General features: G+C 30.6%; 2 protein-coding genes across 2 annotated transcripts; one reads left to right on the forward strand and one right to left on the reverse strand.

The window, feature by feature from the left end:
• The first annotated feature begins 97 nt into the window (after positions 1-97).
• On the forward strand, positions 98-17414 carry LOC145741423 (complement C3-like). The gene is made up of 42 exons (XM_082559014.1): positions 98-212; positions 275-389; positions 556-630; positions 1043-1206; positions 1645-1735; positions 1842-1979; positions 2678-2723; positions 3184-3404; positions 3510-3618; positions 3729-3853; positions 4112-4172; positions 4301-4395; positions 4546-4640; positions 4852-4945; positions 5120-5296; positions 5563-5629; positions 5824-5984; positions 6452-6638; positions 6906-7095; positions 7364-7495; positions 7604-7689; positions 7802-7941; positions 8020-8071; positions 8331-8500; positions 8929-9073; positions 9405-9608; positions 10052-10124; positions 10246-10405; positions 10637-10734; positions 10843-10971; positions 11166-11293; positions 11711-11859; positions 12269-12437; positions 12865-13013; positions 13219-13348; positions 13440-13603; positions 14170-14291; positions 15254-15355; positions 15635-15732; positions 16388-16500; positions 16610-16683; positions 16847-17414. Exons 1-42 carry the CDS (start codon positions 163-165, stop codon positions 17043-17045), a joined length of 5247 nt encoding a protein of 1748 aa, XP_082415140.1. The 5' UTR covers positions 98-162; the 3' UTR covers positions 17046-17414.
• LOC145741424 (SPEG neighbor protein-like) lies at positions 17201-18026 on the reverse strand. The gene is made up of 2 exons (XM_082559015.1): positions 17911-18026; positions 17201-17708 (listed from the first exon to the last, which is right to left on the reverse strand). The coding sequence occupies exons 1-2, from the start codon at positions 17982-17984 to the stop codon at positions 17546-17548; spliced, it is 237 nt and encodes a 78-aa protein (XP_082415141.1). The 5' UTR covers positions 17985-18026; the 3' UTR covers positions 17201-17545.
• Positions 18027-18832: the final 806 nt, after the last annotated feature.

The following is an 18832-nucleotide window of genomic DNA, read 5'->3' on the forward strand; positions in this document are numbered from 1 at the left end:
AAAAACAAAATGTTTTTTTTAGAGAACTCGAACCAATACTGGAACAATATAAAAGCAATAAGGTTTCGCATATTTATTAAATAACTTCCCTTTTGCTGAAAGGTGCAAAATTTCTTGACAAAAATTCATTTGCAAGTAGCGCTAACATGAAAAACACTTAATATGAGTTTCAAGTTTATAGTTTTTATTATTATGGTTGCTTCTGTGAATTGGTAAGTTGGTCATAGATTTATAAACCTACAGCAAGCTAATAATGGTTTTAATTATTTTTTAGTGAGAATTTTGCCATTATTTCACCAAAGGCCTTTAGAGTGGATAACTATGAAAATGTTGTGATAAATGTTTTTGCATGGACTTCAGGAAACGTTAGGGGACATGCGTATATGAAGGTATTTATTTCTTTTTTTTATTAAATTACCTTTAGCAGCAAAAAAAAAATTTGAATAAAAAACAGTTGGTGAATTAACAAAAACACCGTTAAAAATTAAATTGGTGAATTCTAGCTACAACAACTTAGGCTTTTGGTATGTTGATATATTAATGTTTGTGTTGTAGAGTTTTCCAAGAGCTGATCGCACTTTTAGCTTGATTAATTTTAGTCAACCAGCTCCTATTGTATTAAAAATGAAGGTGAGACTTTAAGATGGCCAGCTTCAAAAACTCGTAATAAAAGTCTTTAAATGTTTACAACATAATTTAATAAGTTTTAACTTTGTATAGTAAATTACTTCAGATGTGGTCATGGAATACTTTTTTACATGAGGATCTGGGTTCTATCCTCACTGCTCTCATGCTGTAGCTTCTTTTGTATGATCTCCTGCTCGTCAAACACTTAATCAGCGGCCTAATTATCGGTCAATTATAATTAAAAATATCCATAACTGCGAAAGGCAACTTGAGAATGGTTCGGGGTAACTATTATTCTATGTTTAGGTTGTGGAGTCAACCTTTTCACAACAACAATAAATAAATAAACATTTATATAAAAAATTAAAAAAAAAGTTTCCTACGATATTTTATTTCCATTTTAATGTAAAACAAGGTAACACACAAAGATCTGGTTCATGAAGGGCAAGTCATTGACCAGGTTTTCTTAGTCGTTACTTTGAAAGGATCAAGAAATCAAAGTATCACAAGAAAAAGAAGAGCGCTTGTATTGCCTATAGGTCATGTTTTGTTTGTGCAAACTAACAAGCCAGTGTACAAGTAAGAATTTAGTTTTACTAACCTAAAGTTTGTTAAACTTTTCGAGGTTGTTTTTATGTAACTTGCAAAATTTTTGGGTCAGATTTCTTCTTATTCGCTTTATTCAGAAACTAAGTGAACTTAGTTAGAGACATTGACTTATGCATGCAGGAAAATATAGGCCTGAAACTTTTAGTTTGGTCATTAATGATAAGCTTTTTTAATAACTTGCGATGTTGCCTCATATAAGTAAAGTTTAAAGCACACGTGCCTTTTTTTTAAAAAAACTCTAGTTGAGTTCGTCCTTTGAACTGTATTTTTACTGTTTCGGTCAGACAGCCGATTAATTGGTCAGAGCAATAAAGTTACTACAAACAGATGCGCGCCAAAGCAAAACTTATTTTTTATTTTATTATGCGTACAAACATTGATGTAATATTATTCTGATATGTGTTATAGACCTGATGAAAAGGTGGAAATAAGAATTATACCTTTAAACAGCAGTCTTGTCAGACTTCCAGAAAGTACTGATGTAGAATATATTGTAAAGGTAAATAACTTTACATGCATTTAAAGTATTTTTCGTAAATTAACTTTATTTTAATTCATAAACAACCTTTAATTAAATAAATAACCTAATATTACTATCTGTTTAGACACCCGATGGAATAGGTATCAAAAAAGGTAACTTAGGAGGTACAAACAACAGAAATATATTTTTGGTGTCAACTTATACAATACCAGAGGGTGCTCCTCTTGGTCGGTGGAATATAACTGCCCAGATAAACAACCAGGTAGTTTTTGAAACGTTTTGTTAACTTGTATTACGTTGTCTTATTATTAAAAAGATTAGTTATTAACAAAAACTTGACATTAGGTAAGCTATTTTAAGTTTCTATGCACTAACTTTTTACAATAAAAAAATAGATATACAAACACAAAAAAAGTGATGGTTATTTCCTTGTAACTTTTTTTTAATAAGAATTTTCACTCGATTTAAAACCTAAATTAAATAAGTGACATATCGGTTGTTATGCCAGTATTTGATAATTACTTTATTTGTAATGATCATTACGGTCTGTTACTTAATCTTTGCTAAGTTAATATATTAAAGTCAACTGTACTTTCTTGTGTCAAAAAAAGCTATCTAATCGGCCAATATTCTTAGTATTTCAAACTGCTTAGAGACTGGTATAGAATTATAAATATATTTTATGCTTATGATGTAAAGTCAACAAATAAAGATAAATTTCAAACAACAATTTATTTTGTTTACACCAAGTTTTATTTTATAACACGTGAAAAACGCCCTGATGTATAAATGTGCAAAAGTTGTTGCAAAAAACACTTGTGAAAATTTTGAATCTACTTTTTAGCATGCCTTAAATAATAAACCTGTATTTAGATTAAATGTAGGTGGTATACCTAAACTAACATTAAAAATACTTTTGGATTAAAGCTTTTTTTATTGTTTAAATAATTTATTGTGCAGACCATGTCAACTAAAGGTTACTGTGAATTCGAAGTTCGAAAAGAGGGTAAGAATATATTTTTATTACACTTTTTTGTGTCAACTGTTTGTTACTACCAAATTTAAAAACAAAAATAGTCCTTTAGTGTGACTTAAACTAAAGACTTTTGTAAGTTCAGATTTTACATATAGGATCTAAACAAAATTTAATATTTGTAACTTCTACCTAGTCTTGAGTTGACTTTGGCGGTTTGTGATGTTATTAAGCATTTTACCAGATAATTAATCAATTAGTTTTGGGATCGGCAGTAGTTTGTAGCATTTATATGCAAAAAAACAAAACACGCTATGACAAGAAAGCAGTGGAAATTGAACAAATGACATTGTGTTGTGAAGTCCAGTGTTCCAACCACCACATCGTCTTTCTGATTACAATTATACTACAGGAAATTAAAATTACGAAATACAATTTAACGTGGTTTTTAGTCCAAACATAGCAAATAGTTTAATTTTATTTTGTGTTTTAGCTCTTCCCTTATTTGATGTGAAAATTAAACTCGACAAATCTTACGTTCTTTTGACCGACAATGAAATCAGCGGTTCTTTCAACGCAGAATACAGTTTCGGTAAAGCTGTTGCTGGCAGCTACTTTCTTAATGTTACGGCCGAAAAGATTGGCACCAGTCCTTTGGTCCGCGGTTGTAAAACAAGTTATTTCTACAGAAAACCGGCAGGATTTTCAAGAAAGGTAACTGAATAATTTTATGATTTATTTTGTATGCTATTTTGTTGCTACTATTTTGTGTGTTTTAATTTATTGCTATTCAAAATGTAGTAAACTATTTATTTGCAGATTTTAATCAGAGCAAAAACTACAGATATTTCGATTCCATTACGTACGTTCGATCCTGGAAATTGCTTAAATACCGAATACGTTTTTACAATTGAAGTTGTCGTTTTAGGTATTTAACATTTATTTACATTTTTTAAAAATAAGTAACAATGACACTTACCCATAATGTGCATGTTTATGTTAATAAGCTCTTTTTATTTAACCTCGCCTTTTATTAAGCTCGGGCAAGTGGGACCATTGAAAGTGACATCAAAGAAGGTATACCTATAGTAACATCACCATACCTTCTGGATACTTCACAAATATCAGAATATTTTGTTCCTTCTCTCATAGCTGAAGTTTACGTAAGTCTTTTTACTTAAAGTTAGTTTTTGTCGGGGGCTTTGGAAAAGAAAGCCCCAAAAAAAGATAAAATGATAGTTTTGTTGCTGTTTCAAAGCTTTATCGAATGTTAAGTCGCAAACACCTTTGCGACATTTTAAATTAACAAAGAATTATACATATTTTTTTTAAAGTTATAGGCGTTTTGGTACCGAATATTTTGCGTCAAATTATTTAATTCCTTTACCCTGAAAAGGCAATAAACATGTGATTATTATTAGGTGGTGGTTCGTGATTCAGTTACAAAGAAACCCGTGCCAAACATTGGAGTATCTTTGTCATGTAAGCTTTATTTGTTAATAAGGTGCTTTTTAAACCCTAAAACTTAGTGTTTTTGTTCCAATACTAAAATTTTCCATTTTGGCGTTAAAAATACATATACATATACAAAGTAATGCTTGATTTATTAGATGGAACACGCCGGTTAAGGACATCTTCGAACGCTAGAGGCGGTGTCGAATTTGACATTGAGACCTCCGCTACATCAACACGAATACCTTTATCAGTAAAAAAAATATTTTCTTGTCCTTCTTGTTTTATGTTTTTTTATGAAAATTGTATAAGTTTTGTTACTGGGTCATTTAAGTATTTATTTTAATGAGGTAAACTTCAGGCGTAGATAAAAATACTTAGTTACTGAATTTATATTTTGCAGTTGCAAATCACAGAAGATCCCCACAGCTCAACTACACTTATTTTAAAAAAGCAGACAAGCGAAACTGGAGCGTACTTACATATTACTGCAGATAGGTATATAACTTTAAGATAATATTGTCCCTGTAATGTTAAGCTTTGGATATTCACACGATTTCTCAAAATCGTTTAACCAAATAGGCAATTACCCAAGACGCAAAATTTTGTTTCGGGCGTATAGTGTTCGCTTAAACATCTTTTTGGTAAAATGCCTTTCGGTCATACCTTAGTCATTCAAAGGTTATTTATGGGTAATGTTTTATTTCAGATATATAGCTTTATCAAACTCGGGTTCTTTTCCTTCCTTAAGTGTGAGATTTAGACGAATACCTACTAACTTTCCATCTACCATTTATTACCTGGTAACTCAGTTATTAAAATTTATTTTAAATATTAACATAAACTAATTATTCTCGATAATTTTTCGTATTAGCGTAAAACATTAATCCTTTTACTTATAAGTTTACAAAAGTATATCTATTTTCGTTTATAGGCAGCTATATAAAAATGTGGTTAAAATTTTTCTCTATTTCTAGGTATTGTCCCGTGGAAAAATTTTGGAATCTGGTAGTGCAAGTAGAGGCAACCTTAAATCGGTTTCTATAACTCGACAAATGAGCCCAGGCATAAGAATAATAGGTTACTACATGTATCAAAATAAATTGATAGCTGCTTCACATTGGGTAGACATTGAGAATGTTTGCACTGGCACGGTAAGATTTTTCTCCTGAAAATTAATAAAAGTTTAATGGTGTGATATGCCTGTCAAGGCACTGCGACCTTAAAGGTTTTGGGTTCAAGCTGCACCAATGACACACTTTTCGCCTAGAAGCCCGTCGTCTACAAATACCTCAAAATTCATTCCAAAAGCACCCCCTTCTAAGTAAAATTACAAAAATATATTATCCTAAGATAAAAAAAAATATTAAAAAATAAACCTTTTTTTACAGCTCGTGATATTTATTTAATTTTTTTTTAGAATTTGATTGTGGAACCAAGTAGTTCAGAAACTTCATTTGGCAATGCTGTAGTTTTTACTATAACAGGTTTATTAACGGCTGGTTTGACAAAAATAAGAAAAAAATCTGTTTAAATGTTAACCATTGTATAGCCTAACTTAAAATCGCGCAACACAATTTATTTAACTATTATCATTTAAATTATTTTTTGTAATTTTTGTACCGTTTGTCCCTTTTTTTGATCTTTTGGCGTTGTTTTATAAATTGTTTTTTTTTCGTAGGAGAAGGTGATTCCACAATTGGTTTGTCTGCAGTTGACATTGCAGGATACTTTATCAATAACGGAAGTCGACTTAATCGTGACGTCATGTTCGACAAGATGACGTCATTTGACATGGGGTGTTCCCCCGAAGGCGGAGCGTCAAGTTTGAATGTGTTTCAGGTAACAACCAACATATTGTGTTTAAGGTTGTTAAAATTTATGTCTAAAAATGAGAAAATTTTAAATAAAATTAATTTAAATAAAAATGATTTTTAAATAAAAAATACGATTTAGATGCAAAACTTCAAATTAATTTTTTAAGAAAATTTTTTTTACTTATTTTATTTATATCTTATTCTGTTTAAATTTGTTTTAATTTTTGTTAATTAAATTTATTTTCACCAAAATTTTTTATTTTTTTAATTGTTTTTTAATGTTTTTTTATTTTATTTTATATCGTTATGACTTTGGTAGTTTTTAATAGTATTGGCCTAATACAAAATGCATCTTTTTACAAACGTTTTTAACAAAATGCAGTTTCACAAATGAAATGGTGGCAGTGGGAATTAAACTAAGGAACTAACGTTGTGTTTCGGGTCTATCCGGTAGCACACAGAACGCAAAATCGATTTTTTTGTTTAAACTAGGAAGCTGGGTTATTGGTCACAACTCAAACTTATAAAACGCCTGATACAACGACGATGAATTGTACAACAAGCTTCACACCTAGTCAAGAAAGATCTCGTCGACATAAAAGGACGCCGAGGCGCGGGCGCTTTTCAAGCAATATTTATAAAAGTGCAGAAAGAAAAGTCAATGACTATAATAAACTATGTCAGTAAGATTTTTAAACTTATAATTTTGTTTGTTAACTTGATTAACTATACGTTAGATTCAAACGCTTGGGAAGCCTTATTTAAAATGTGTTTCATACAAAATATTACAAAATCTAAGTTAATTTTTTCGGTAAATCTTTTTTGTCATTACTTTTTAGTAGTAATCATTGGCATATGTCATGCGAATACACATTAAAGAAGCTAAAATTAATTCTTCAAGAATTTATGCTATTTCTCAACTGGTTTTTGTTTTTTATACGTGCAGACCGTAGTCTTATTGATCTTGGCGAAATACAATGTTTTCTTGATGGACGACTTAAAGACGTTGCAGAAATAGGCTGCAATGAAAGAAAAAAACGCATAAAGGAAAATACTTTTTATAATCGTGATGCACAGCAAGAACAAAAATGTTTAAAACTCTTCACGACGTCCTGTAACCGCATGAGCAGAATTAGGTAAGTCAGATATAGCTTTTAAACATTTAGTTGCGTCGCTATATTGGGTGCAAGTTATCGGGATATTATTTAAATTTCTATTTTACTGTACACTTGCCTTATATTAGGAAATACTTGTATACATATACATGAAAATACGCAAGGTATGCAATGGTCTGTTTATTAGCCAAAAAATTAATTTCATTTATTTTATTGCTGAATTAAAAATGTATATAACGATTTTGTGACTAAATGTTAATTTCAAAAAAGTATTATTTTTTTATTTAAGAGATCGCCACAGAAGCGGATATCGAGGAAGATCATCTGGAAGTTCATCTACAAATCAGGAGGCATTTAATTCTGAAGAAAAAAGGAAAAAATTTCAAGACAGTTGGTTTTGGCTTACTTTCCTCCTACCCTCGTAACACATATTTTATTATTTTAATATATAAATAAAATTTGCCAGTTACAAAAATTAGGGAAAATCATGATTTTGTTTGCAATGGATTTAAATGTATTTTTTTTGTAGAACTGGAACTGTTACAAAAAAATTTAAATCTCCCGAAAGTATAACAACATTTGATATTGACGCCGTTAGTTTACATTCTACAAAGGGTGATTTTTTATTAATTAAAAAAAAACTTTAACATTTATTCACAATTTTTTTGGGTGGAAATTTTTATTGAGGGTTATAAGGTTTTTACGCTTTTTGTGTCGGACGTTTTAGGATTTTGTGTTGCCAAAACAAAACAAGTCAGAGTTTTTCAACATATTTTTGTCAAACTTTTTCTACCGCCTTCTGTAAAATTGCTAGAACAAGTACAAATACGAGCAGCAATTTTTAACTACCATTCTACCGCCCAACAGGTATGCATTTGTCATATTTAATCTTTAATATCAACTTGTTCTACTTTAACCCTAACTAACTTCTAATATTTAATATAGGTTAAATTGCATATACAGACGGATGAAAATTTATGCACCCGTTACAATACAGGTAACAATTAAGTTGTCTATAATAAAACTTAGTGAAACATATATGTCTAATTTATGGGCTAATAAAATACACAAAATTGCCGTTTGTGGTGTGCTTTTGACTAGTATTTGTAATGCTTGTTTTGACTTAGGTTTTTATTTGTCACATGGATTTTTTTTATCTCGTTCACTTATATAGCACAAGGATGTCTAACTCAAATTGTGAATTTTAATTTTTTCAAAACAAAAATTTAATGTACCATATTTTATTAAATTTTTAGATAGCTCCTTAGATGATGCTACTTTAAATGTTCAAGGGGAATCTAACTATCCATTTTCTTTTACTGCCGTGCCTATCAAAATTCCACAAAGCGGAAAAGCTACAATACAACTACAACTAAGTTCTGGCGGCAATGTTGTTGATTCGATAGAAAAAAAACTTGTCATTGAGGTGGAATAGATAATTTTCTTTATTTTTATTTATTTAAAATTAGTGTTTTATGTTGTTTAAAAAAAATAAATGTCGGCCAACCTTGTAAAAAAAAATTAAATATCATCTCAAAAGTTTAAATTGTAAGAAATAAATATTCATATAAAATAAAGTGTACACTGTTTAATTTTTTGTCTTAAAATTTGATGCAAAATATTAGTAATGGTAAAAGGTTGTACAAAAAAAAAATTTGCCATGAATTTACGTTTGTTTTACAGATTTTGTACTGTGTCCATTTAATTTATTGCAAAATAACAAGAAAATATAAAAAAAACTTTTTTAAAACCAGTTGAACTGCCATTTTTAACACCTCTTTAAAACGGACCTTCATTCCTTAACGCTATTGTTTTAAATGTTATGGTATGTTTTAATTTTTTTTTATTTTTAAGCCTGAAGGTAGTTTGGAAACAACATCAAATTCATTTGATTTAGATCCGGCAATTGCGACCAATTTAGTACAAAAAGAAATTATGACATTTGAAATTCCAGATGACGTAGTTCCTAATACTCGTTTATGCACCTTATATGGATATAGTAAGTCAGTTCTTTTTTGTATGGCATTTTGTGAAGATACAGCAATTAAATTACGTTCAAGAAATATGTTTTTTAAACGTTTTTAATTTTTTTAAATCTATTAACGATTAACGTTTGTTAAAAAACGTCTCATAACTTTCTCTGTTTTTACGATATGTTTGATATTTATATTTACACACTTTACCTACCCTAATTTTTACTTAAAAATGACTATACATCTAAGGCTGGATTAAAAATGTTTTAAACTGATATTTATATTTGTGAAAATTTTACAGTACTTACATATTATTACTTTAAAAGTCGTAAGTAAAGATACAAACCTTTTATTTAGTGTCTTTTCTTGGCCCACTTATGAAAATTGATCCGGTAACACAAGAGCCTACGAATCTAAAATCTATTATAAAATTGCCATATGGTTGTGGTGAGCAAAATGTAATGGTGTGTGGACCTAATATGTACGTGTTTCGGTATTATAAACGCACTGGTGAAATTGAAAATGAAATAACCCAAAGCGTGACAAACTACGTTCGTGATGGTAATAATACTTAAAGTTTAAACTTACCTAAACAAGCTATAAATAAATAATCAACTCTTTTTTACATTTATTTATCCTCGATGTAGAAGGTTGACTTCACGCCAATAGAGTGACATCAGTTACCACCACCCAGTCCCTATAGTAGCCTTTGGTATTTTGGAATATTATAAATAAAAATTGTCCGATAAATAATCGGCTGATTAGGTGGCTCAGCAGTTGTTTATTCCGAATATAGCACCTTACTCAAGGACCCTACAGCATAAGAGCAGTGGGGATCAAACCATGGACTTCATATAGTGAAGCGAGGTGTTTTGAGAATTACACCAAACTGCCATTTAAGGTTTAAAATATACCTGTAATATGTACAACTTTTATTTTATTTGGTATATAGGCTTAAAAATGTTTTTTAACATTTTTAATTTTTTAACTTTGTTAACTATTAGGATATACAAGACAACTGTCACATCGAAACGGAAATATGTGGTCCGTTTATAAAAACTACTCTCCTACAATTTGGTAAATACTTCTCTAAATCGCTGGCTAAGATGATTTAACCCAAACTTATAACATCAAAGTATTTTCAAATTACGATTAATTGCCTTGTGTAAAATAACAAGTTTTTTTGAATACTTTTAAGGTTGAATGCGTTTATCAATAAAATATATTCACAAGCTCAACCGTTTTATAATGATATGGATGTATCACCAATTTGCCAATCACTGAACTGGATTATAAGACAACAGAGTGAGGACGGTTCATTCACTGAAGATCAGCACGCAAAATATTATACTATCAATGTAAAATACCTTTTATATTTTAAACAATTTTAATATATGCCATTTGTGCTATTCTTAAAACAGACGAAAAAAAAACAATAAGCATTAGGTTTTTGTTTTAAATAAAATTCTCGTTTTAAAATTTTTGTCCAAAAATGTTTAGTGGTTTTAAATGGGGTACTTGGTGAACTGCTTCTTGCTTTTAACTAATAACCATCTATTCTTAAAACTTAACAGTTTGTTATTTTTAAGGTTGAGTCAGGTGGGGAATTAGCACTTACAGCTTTTGTGCTTATTTCTCTTGTTGAATCTTCTGAGATTTGCGATAATAACCAAATAGCAAATTCAAGGTAATAACCTGTATGTTGGCAAAAAATACCTATTTATTTAAATCAACAGGTTGTATAAGTCACTTACATACCTTCAAGTTTTACTAAGATTTTGTTTGTATACTATAGAAATAGGGCTGCTTCATACCTAATATCTCACCAGAGAGACAACATGATTCCCTTTACAATTGCTATTTGTACTTATTCTCTTGCGTTACACGACCCACAGGAAAATGCAGTTCGCTTTTTAGAAGATAGGTATACTATATGTACCAGAATAACAAAATTGACACATTTTTATTCTATAATTATATTGTCATGCTACTATGAAGAGATTTTATTTTTTAATAAGCTGCTATATAGAAGTTCATAATGTTTTTGTTTAATATGCAACTCTTTTTGCTGATATTGTGAAAATTAGGCTAGAAATTAAACTTTGTTTTATATTTAAGACTAGATCATCTAAAGCAAGAAAGTGAAACTAAAATATGGTGGAACAATGCTGGACATAATAATGTTGACACTTCAACTACAGCTTATGCTTTGTTAGCATATGTTGCTATCCAAAAACAGAAACGAGGTATTATTTATGTTTTTTATAAATATATGTTATTTTTTTACCCTCGATGTGTAAAGTTTGACTTTGTCCCAGTCTCGAGTTTTCTTTAAAAGTTAAGAATACTTTTAATTATAATTGCACGTTAATTATAAGCTTCTGATTAAGTATTGGCTCTTTGGCTCAGCAGGAGTTTATATTGTTTATAGCAACTTGCTCAAGGGCGCTACAGTATGAGAGCAGTGGAGATCCTTATGTAGTAAAGCCAAGTGTTCTGATAAATACATTTAGCTTTACTAGATGTTAATTAAAACCAATGATTTGTTGCAATTGTAGTGTTTTTAAGTCTGCAGTTTAGTTATGAAATTTTTTTATCCCTTTCACATTAATGTATGGCTATTTTTTATTATTAATAGTGATTTAGTTTTTATGTACGTTTAGTGGTCACTCCTTCTGAGGTAGAAAAAGACAATAAGATGGTGCGGTGGCTAATAGGTAGACAGAACTCAAACGGAGGTTTTGCTTCATCTCAAGATACAGTTATTGCTATTGAAGCATTAACCGAGTACGGGGCCTGGATTGAAATTGCGGTAAATTTTTTTTTAATTATTTTCAATTAATTAGCAAGTTAATTAAAATATAGATGGTAGTATTATTTTATTTATTTATTTATATTCGATGTGGAAAGGTCGACTTTACGACCTAAACATAGAATAACATCAGTTTCCCTGACCTTAGTTTCGTGTTGCCCTGGCAGTTGGGATATTATAGATTATAATAGCTCAATAATTAAACAGCTGATTAAATATTGACCCAGCAAGAGTTTAAACCGTTTTTTAGCGCCTTACTTAAGCGTGCTACAGCATTAGAACGGTGGTGATCGAACAAAGGGACACCTTGTAGTGAATACAAGTGTCCTAACTTCACCAAATTAAACTAATATAACAAGAAAACAAAGGCACAGTACACAGTTTGTTGTCATTCATTATTTATTCAAAGAAACCCCCGGCTAGAAATCCTAGAATAACAATTCGGTTAAGTTGGCCTGGTTCTTATAGTTGGTCTGACGACACGATGACATTAGACAAGTCGAATGAACGTTTCAGAAAATCGTTAATAATTCCAGATGAGATTGTTGGGGGTGGTAACATGCAGGCAAGTATAACAGGTACATCAAAACAAACACTTTAATATACATTTTGATGATTTCGGGTTATTTTGAATATAATCTTTTAATGCTCTTTATATTATATTGTCCTCAATTTAAAATAATATTAATGTCATACGGTGGCAAGTAAATCTTAAGATATATATCGAGCAAACAGAACAAATAAATCAAACTTTTGTTGTTGCCTATAATTTTTTTAATCTGTATAGTATCTATTTTTATGTGACTCACCTTATATGCATTAAAAAAATGGTGTCAATTTTTAATATTGAAATGTAAAGGTTTAAATATTGCATTAGGTATTTGATTTTTAACATCGTTTTTTAGCCACTGTAGCATTATCACTATCTTTTATATCAACTTTCAATTAAAATATAAATATACTAACTACTTTGTATTATCTTATTTATTAACTTACTTTTGGAAGGAACTGGAAGTGGGGTTATGTCATTAAAATGCGAATACAGAACCTCAGTCAACGCAAAGAAGTGTTCTTTTAATATTACAATTGATGCAACAGATGCACAAGAAGAAGAAGACGTAAATGAAGGCGACGAAGTGAAATTAAAAATAACAGTAAGCTCGAGGTTATACCGTTTATAACGCTTTACTCATGAGCGCTAGAGCATGAGAGCAGTGGGGATCGAACCAAGGACCTTATGTCGTGTAGCAAGCGTTCTGACTACTACACCACGCTGCCAATCGACCTATTTAATTTGCTGAATTTTTTTGTATGGTTTACTGAATTAATTTTTATATGATTTGCTGAAATAATTTTTAGATTAAAATTTTTAAAACAACTGGACCAGCTTCTGGTATGTCAATAGTTGATGTGGCGATGTTCTCCGGATTTGAACCCGTAATCTCCAGCTTAGAACAACTTAGCAAAGACAAAGTTGTTGATGGCCAAAGTACAAATTTTATAAAAAATATATTTATAAATGGTTTTAGTACTAGTCCATTTATTTATTAAAAAATAACAACTTTATTTGTGCAATTAAGTTGATCTATACGAGGCAAGTAACAGTTCTGTGGTTCTTTATTTAACGTCAATACCAAATGCAACTGAAACGCCAATAAAATTTGCATTCTACGTTCACCAAACCGTGGTGGTAAAGTCGCTTGAACCTGCTCGTATTCTTGTATACGACTATTATAATCCACAGGTAGGCTTGTGCTTTATTTACTTAAAGTTAAAGTATGTAATACTCCCTCTCAACTAATGAGTTAAATTATATATGTTTTTTGTATGTTTTTTTTTGTTTTACATTTATTTAACTTATAAACTTCACGTTTTAACCATTGAGTAACAGCAGTTACCCCGACCCAGCTTTAAGTTGCTTTGGCAGTTTGGGATATTTTAGATCAGGTTTGGGCAATAATTATGAATGTTGGTTAATTGTTGTCTCAATAAGGGTTTATCCTTTGATATAGCTCCTTACTTAAAGGCGCCACAGCATAAATACAGTTGGGATCGAACCGAGAAACTCATGTGTGAAGCCAAGTGTTCTGACCACTACACCAGGCGGCCGGTTGAAGGCAAACTTTTTAGTAACGTTTCGGACTACGAGTCAAAGGGTCTCGGGTACGGGCCGCACCAATGCTACACTATTCGCCCTTGAGCCCAGCGTTCACAGATAGCCTAAACACGTTCTAACTGCACACCCTTACAAGATAAAAAAATCAAAAAATAAATACCGTTGGCCAAATATATTTATATTTTAAACTTCAGGTTTCATGCAATCAGTTTTATGCCGCCCCCGGGAACTCCCAGCGCTTGAAAACAGAATGTGGAGCGGAAATTTCAGAAGCTACTGCATGTAAATGTTTGGAAGAAGCTTGTCCAGTTTGTAGGTATACAAAATTTATATTTAACGCGTATGAACCGCGTTGTAGCCCTATAAGGTTAAAAAATTTGGATCACTTGTATTTTACGTTTCTTAGAAAAACTTTCGTACTTTTCAGTCCTAGCTAATTCTTTCTCGTACTTTACGATACTGCTTAACTCTCTCGCGGAATTTACGGTCTGTAGCGAATTATTAATTTTAATTTTTAGAACTGTCCTTAGTTGTTAGTTGATACAAGAATATACAATTTTGGGAAAACAATTTTCAAAAATGTCTTACGGAAATAAACGCTAAATTTAAGTAATGTCTAAATCCATGTTTATTGAGTGGCGTCCGTTCAGCAGAACGAAATTGCATAACTGTTTTTTAAAACGAACATTTGCACTTAAAAAAAAGCAGAAAAAAAATCGTTGGAAAAATAATTCAATATCAGAAAAACGAGGTTAGAGTTCCCATGTGAAAAGAGTTGTTAAATAACCCGCAAATTCGATAAACAAGTTATAGTTAAAAGCATTGAAACTTATTATTTAAATAGGGAGAAAAAATACGCCAAAGCTTGACAGCAAATAAATAACAATTCAATTTCAAATCAACATCAAAAACTGTTTGTTTATAAAATTAAAAGTAAGCTTATGTGGATTTATCCAAAATAAGCTACAGGTCCTACCTTTTTTTTCGTTCTATATTGAGCCAGATAATTTGCTATTTTGTATTTAACGGCTATGTTTATTCTCTTTTGTATTTAACGGTCCCAGCTAATTCTTTCTTTTACTTTACAGTTCTAGCTAATTATCTCTCTTACTTTACCGTCCTTATATTTTCCGAAAACTGTTGAGTACAAGTGATTCAAAAATTTATCCTAATAGTTTTTTACAATCTCTTTGCAAAAACTCAATAATAATTTTAACGTATTTTGATAGTAATTGTTCCTGAGAAAAAAAAGGTATACTAATTTCTCTCTTACTTCAGAACACGTGAAGATCAGTCAACTAAGACAAAGGGGAAAAACGGAACATGTTCATCAGGATCAATAAGCGAATGTTTGGATGTGCCATTTGAAATGTGCAGCAGGTCTTTCTAATGCTTGTTTATTGCTATAAATTATTTTACTTTTTACTTTTTTATTTTTAATCGTGTGTAGTTAAGCTAGTTAACCGTTTAAAAAATTTAGAACTGTAAAAGTAACAGAAACAATGCGTGTTAATAACTACGATTATAAAATAATAATAACTTCATATTTGGATATATAGGAAATAAAAAACAGGTATCGCAGTGGTTAATTTGAAGTATATGTTAAAGACCGTTAACTTGATATGTTTTTTTGTAACAACTTTGTAACTTAATTTGCAGACAGTACGGTTACATGATTAAAGTTGTAGATGTAGATTCGGAATCAATGCAGAGTTTCGTTAAAATAAATGCATCAATTCTTGATATTTACAACCAAGGTAAGTTTGTTTAACCTGGTTTCTAAAAAATATGTTACTAAAGTTTTACGTTTTGATTTAAAACTGGTAATTAAAAATAACGTATTCCAAAAATTTATGTTACTTCACTTAAACTAAATATACGTTTATTATATTTTTGGTGTTTATGAGTTTCTGGCTTTAATACATGAGGTGGTGATTTGATTCCTTCTGCTTCCATGCTATAGTGCCCTTGGGTAAGGCCCTATAACCAATATAAACTCTTGCTGAGCCAATAAGTTAATCAGCAGCTTAAGTATCGGGCAATCACAATCTATGATACTGCCAAATGTAATTTAAGACTAAGTTAGGATAACATAGGTTTTTGTTTATGTCTTTATATTAAATGTGGAAAGGTCAAATGCGCGGGCTAACCATAATGTAACATTGATGGATTATATTTGCCCAATAATTAAACCGCTGATTAGGTGCTGAGCAGCAGGAGTTCATACCGTTTATAGCCCCTTACTTAAAAGCGCTACATCATTAGATCACTGGGGATCGAACCCAGGAATTTATGTAGTGTAGGAAGTGTTCTGACCACTACACTACGCTGCCGGTTTATGTCATGAAATCAATTTTTCTATATCGAGAAGAAAGGTCTATGATAAAAAATAATTAACTTTTTTTTATCTAGGCGAAGACCCTGTGAACATTGCAGACAACAGAATATTTTTAATGAGAAAGGATTGCGAACAACAATGCCAAGATGCTCAACTAAAAGCAGTGTATGTTGCTAAAAGCCTTCCGGTATGTTAAACTATTTGCTATTGTGTAAACACTCTTATAACGGGCTGTTATTTATTTTATAAATCGGTTTAATTTTTTTTAATCATAAAATTAAAATAACCTTTTTTAGATTAAGCCTTATATCGGCGAGAACCGCATACTTATCATTATGGGCAACAACATAAAAAAGAATGGAAATAAAGGGTAAGTTAATTATTTACACTGTTTAAATAAGGCAGTTAATATTTATACCAATTAATATACCAAATAGAAAAATTAGTATAATATTTGCAACTGCCAGTTTTCTGGTTTAAGTTAGATTAGTAGAAGGCAAATTAGTAACTTTAAATTGTTGGAATTTTTTAAGCTTTCAATACTACCTTGATCGTGATAGTATTGTTGAAAGAGGTATGACAAAAGCTAAATGTGATGCTATTTCAAATAAAGCTAATTCGTGTGGCAAATCAAAATCGGAGAAATGTAAAAAAGCTAAACAACGTCACTTAGTTTGCAAAAACTTTAAAACAGTTAGCGATGTTAAACATGGTTGTGATGATATTTTATAATAACAAGGCTTGCAAAAAAATCATTTTAATATTCATTTATTCAACAAGATATACTATTTATTCAAAACAATTAACAAACCTTAAAAAAAAGCATTAACAATCTTAAATTTGTATAGAAAATATTGAATACAAAGCATGCTTATCACGCTACGCACCATGCATTTAAATAATTAAAAATAAACCCCTTTATTTTTGGATTTTATCCAAAATTAAGGGTCAAGTTACATCCAGGGCCAAATTAAAACGGGTCCGCAGGTCCAGGTTAAGCAATCTAAATACCATTTTTCACATCAAATCACTTTTTATGTGTATAAATTATCATTTGAATCAAAGTTCATCATGGTAAAATTTTGTAAATAATAAACAATTAGCAACAAATTTTTGTTCAAAGTTGGTTTAAAAAGACAAAAGACAGAAGGTAATTTGCCGTTCGGTTAAAATAGTTTGCAATGTCAAATTTTTTCAAGTCTTTCTTTTTAAGTTTACTTAAAAATCCACTTCTAATTATTGATGGTGACAATAACCAGCGCTGAATCCGAGCCTGAATGTCCAGCGACGTCCAAACGGTATTTACCACTATCCGAAAACTTTGTTTTCAGAATCGTTAAGGTAGTTGAAGTGTCAGAACTTTCAAGACGAATTCTTCCTTGGTCGTCTCCGTCACTATAAAATATTAATAAAGCTGTTTACATAGGTAAAGTTATGGGAAAAATATATTAAAAGACGAACTTATTTAAATACAACTATATCACTTTTTTACAATAAAATCTAACTCTGCTTTTAAAAAGCTTAGATACATGTTTACCAAGACTTAGAATCAAAAATAACTATTTTTTTGATACTTGGGACTGTTTGCAAAACTCACTTTAGTTTCATTCCATTGCGAAACCAAACAGCAACGCATGGACCATGTCCTAACAGCGCTGTAGTCAATGTCATTATTTTTCCATTTTCCACATTCAGTGATGAAGGAAGGCTTTCGATTTTTGGTCCTTCAGCTAAAAAAAATTACAAAGTTTATAACCGTGCAAGTGATTCATATGACCTAATTTTCACTAAATCGACATTTGACCGAAAACTCCATTCTTCCAACAATAAAAGCTTACATTAATTCTTTACTGGATTACACTTACATTAATCCTTTTCTGGATTATAACTTCCTTATTAATGTTAAACTAATCTTCAGTAAAATTTTTAGAAATTTCTGTTTTCGGTAAAACGTTTGTTCGGTCAAATGATTTTTGAGATTTAAAAGTAAAGATTTTTTTAGGTATTGTTTGTTAAAATTACCTTTTCTTAGAGTTGAAGTAAGTCGGGATGTCTGCTCCATCGACTCCTGCGTGTGCTTCATAAAATCCCGCATCGGTTTTCCTTCTTTCTGAGTAAGATTTCCCTTAAGTTTTTCTAATTTTTTCTTTGTGCTCGCGCAAAAATCGCGTGACAGCTTGTAAGTGGTGACTGATGAAGCCCCCGATTTATTAAATATCTCGCATTGGTAAACACCTCTGTCGCTTTCCCTAATATCTTGAATAACAAGAGCTTGAAATGTTCCAGACGCGCTCTGTTCGATTCTACTTGAGCTTGATCTATTTAGAATAAAATGTCATCAACAAATATTGGTTAAATTCCTTTTTTACGGCATTTAAAAAACAATGCATAAATCTAGGCCAGCATATTTAGAACTTTGTCAATTTTGTATAGCCGGATTTACTTTAGAAATATTAAAAAAATACAATTTGATAAATGAGTTCTCACCCAATAGGTATTTCGTCCTTTTTCCAGCTAAC

This window comes from Corella eumyota, chromosome 2, assembly GCF_963082875.1.
Source record: "Corella eumyota chromosome 2, kaCorEumy4.1, whole genome shotgun sequence".
In the NCBI taxonomy this organism is placed as follows: Eukaryota; Metazoa; Chordata; class Ascidiacea; order Phlebobranchia; family Corellidae; genus Corella; species Corella eumyota.

Coding starts and splice junctions, on each gene's coding strand:
- LOC145741423 (XM_082559014.1), top strand. CDS start 163: ATGAGTTTCAAGTTTATAGTTTTTATTATTATGGTTGCTTCTGTGAAT. Junction 13,014..13,218: donor AAGTGAAATTAAAAATAACA/GTAAGCTCGAGG, acceptor AATAATTTTTAG/ATTAAAATTTTTAAAACAAC. Junction 13,604..14,169: donor ACGACTATTATAATCCACAG/GTAGGCTTGTGC, acceptor TTTAAACTTCAG/GTTTCATGCAATCAGTTTTA.
- LOC145741424 (XM_082559015.1), bottom strand. CDS start 17,984: ATGACATTGACTACAGCGCTGTTAGGACATGGTCCATGCGTTGCTGTT. Junction 17,709..17,910: donor CGCAATGGAATGAAACTAAA/GTGAGTTTTGCA, acceptor AATATTTTATAG/TGACGGAGACGACCAAGGAA.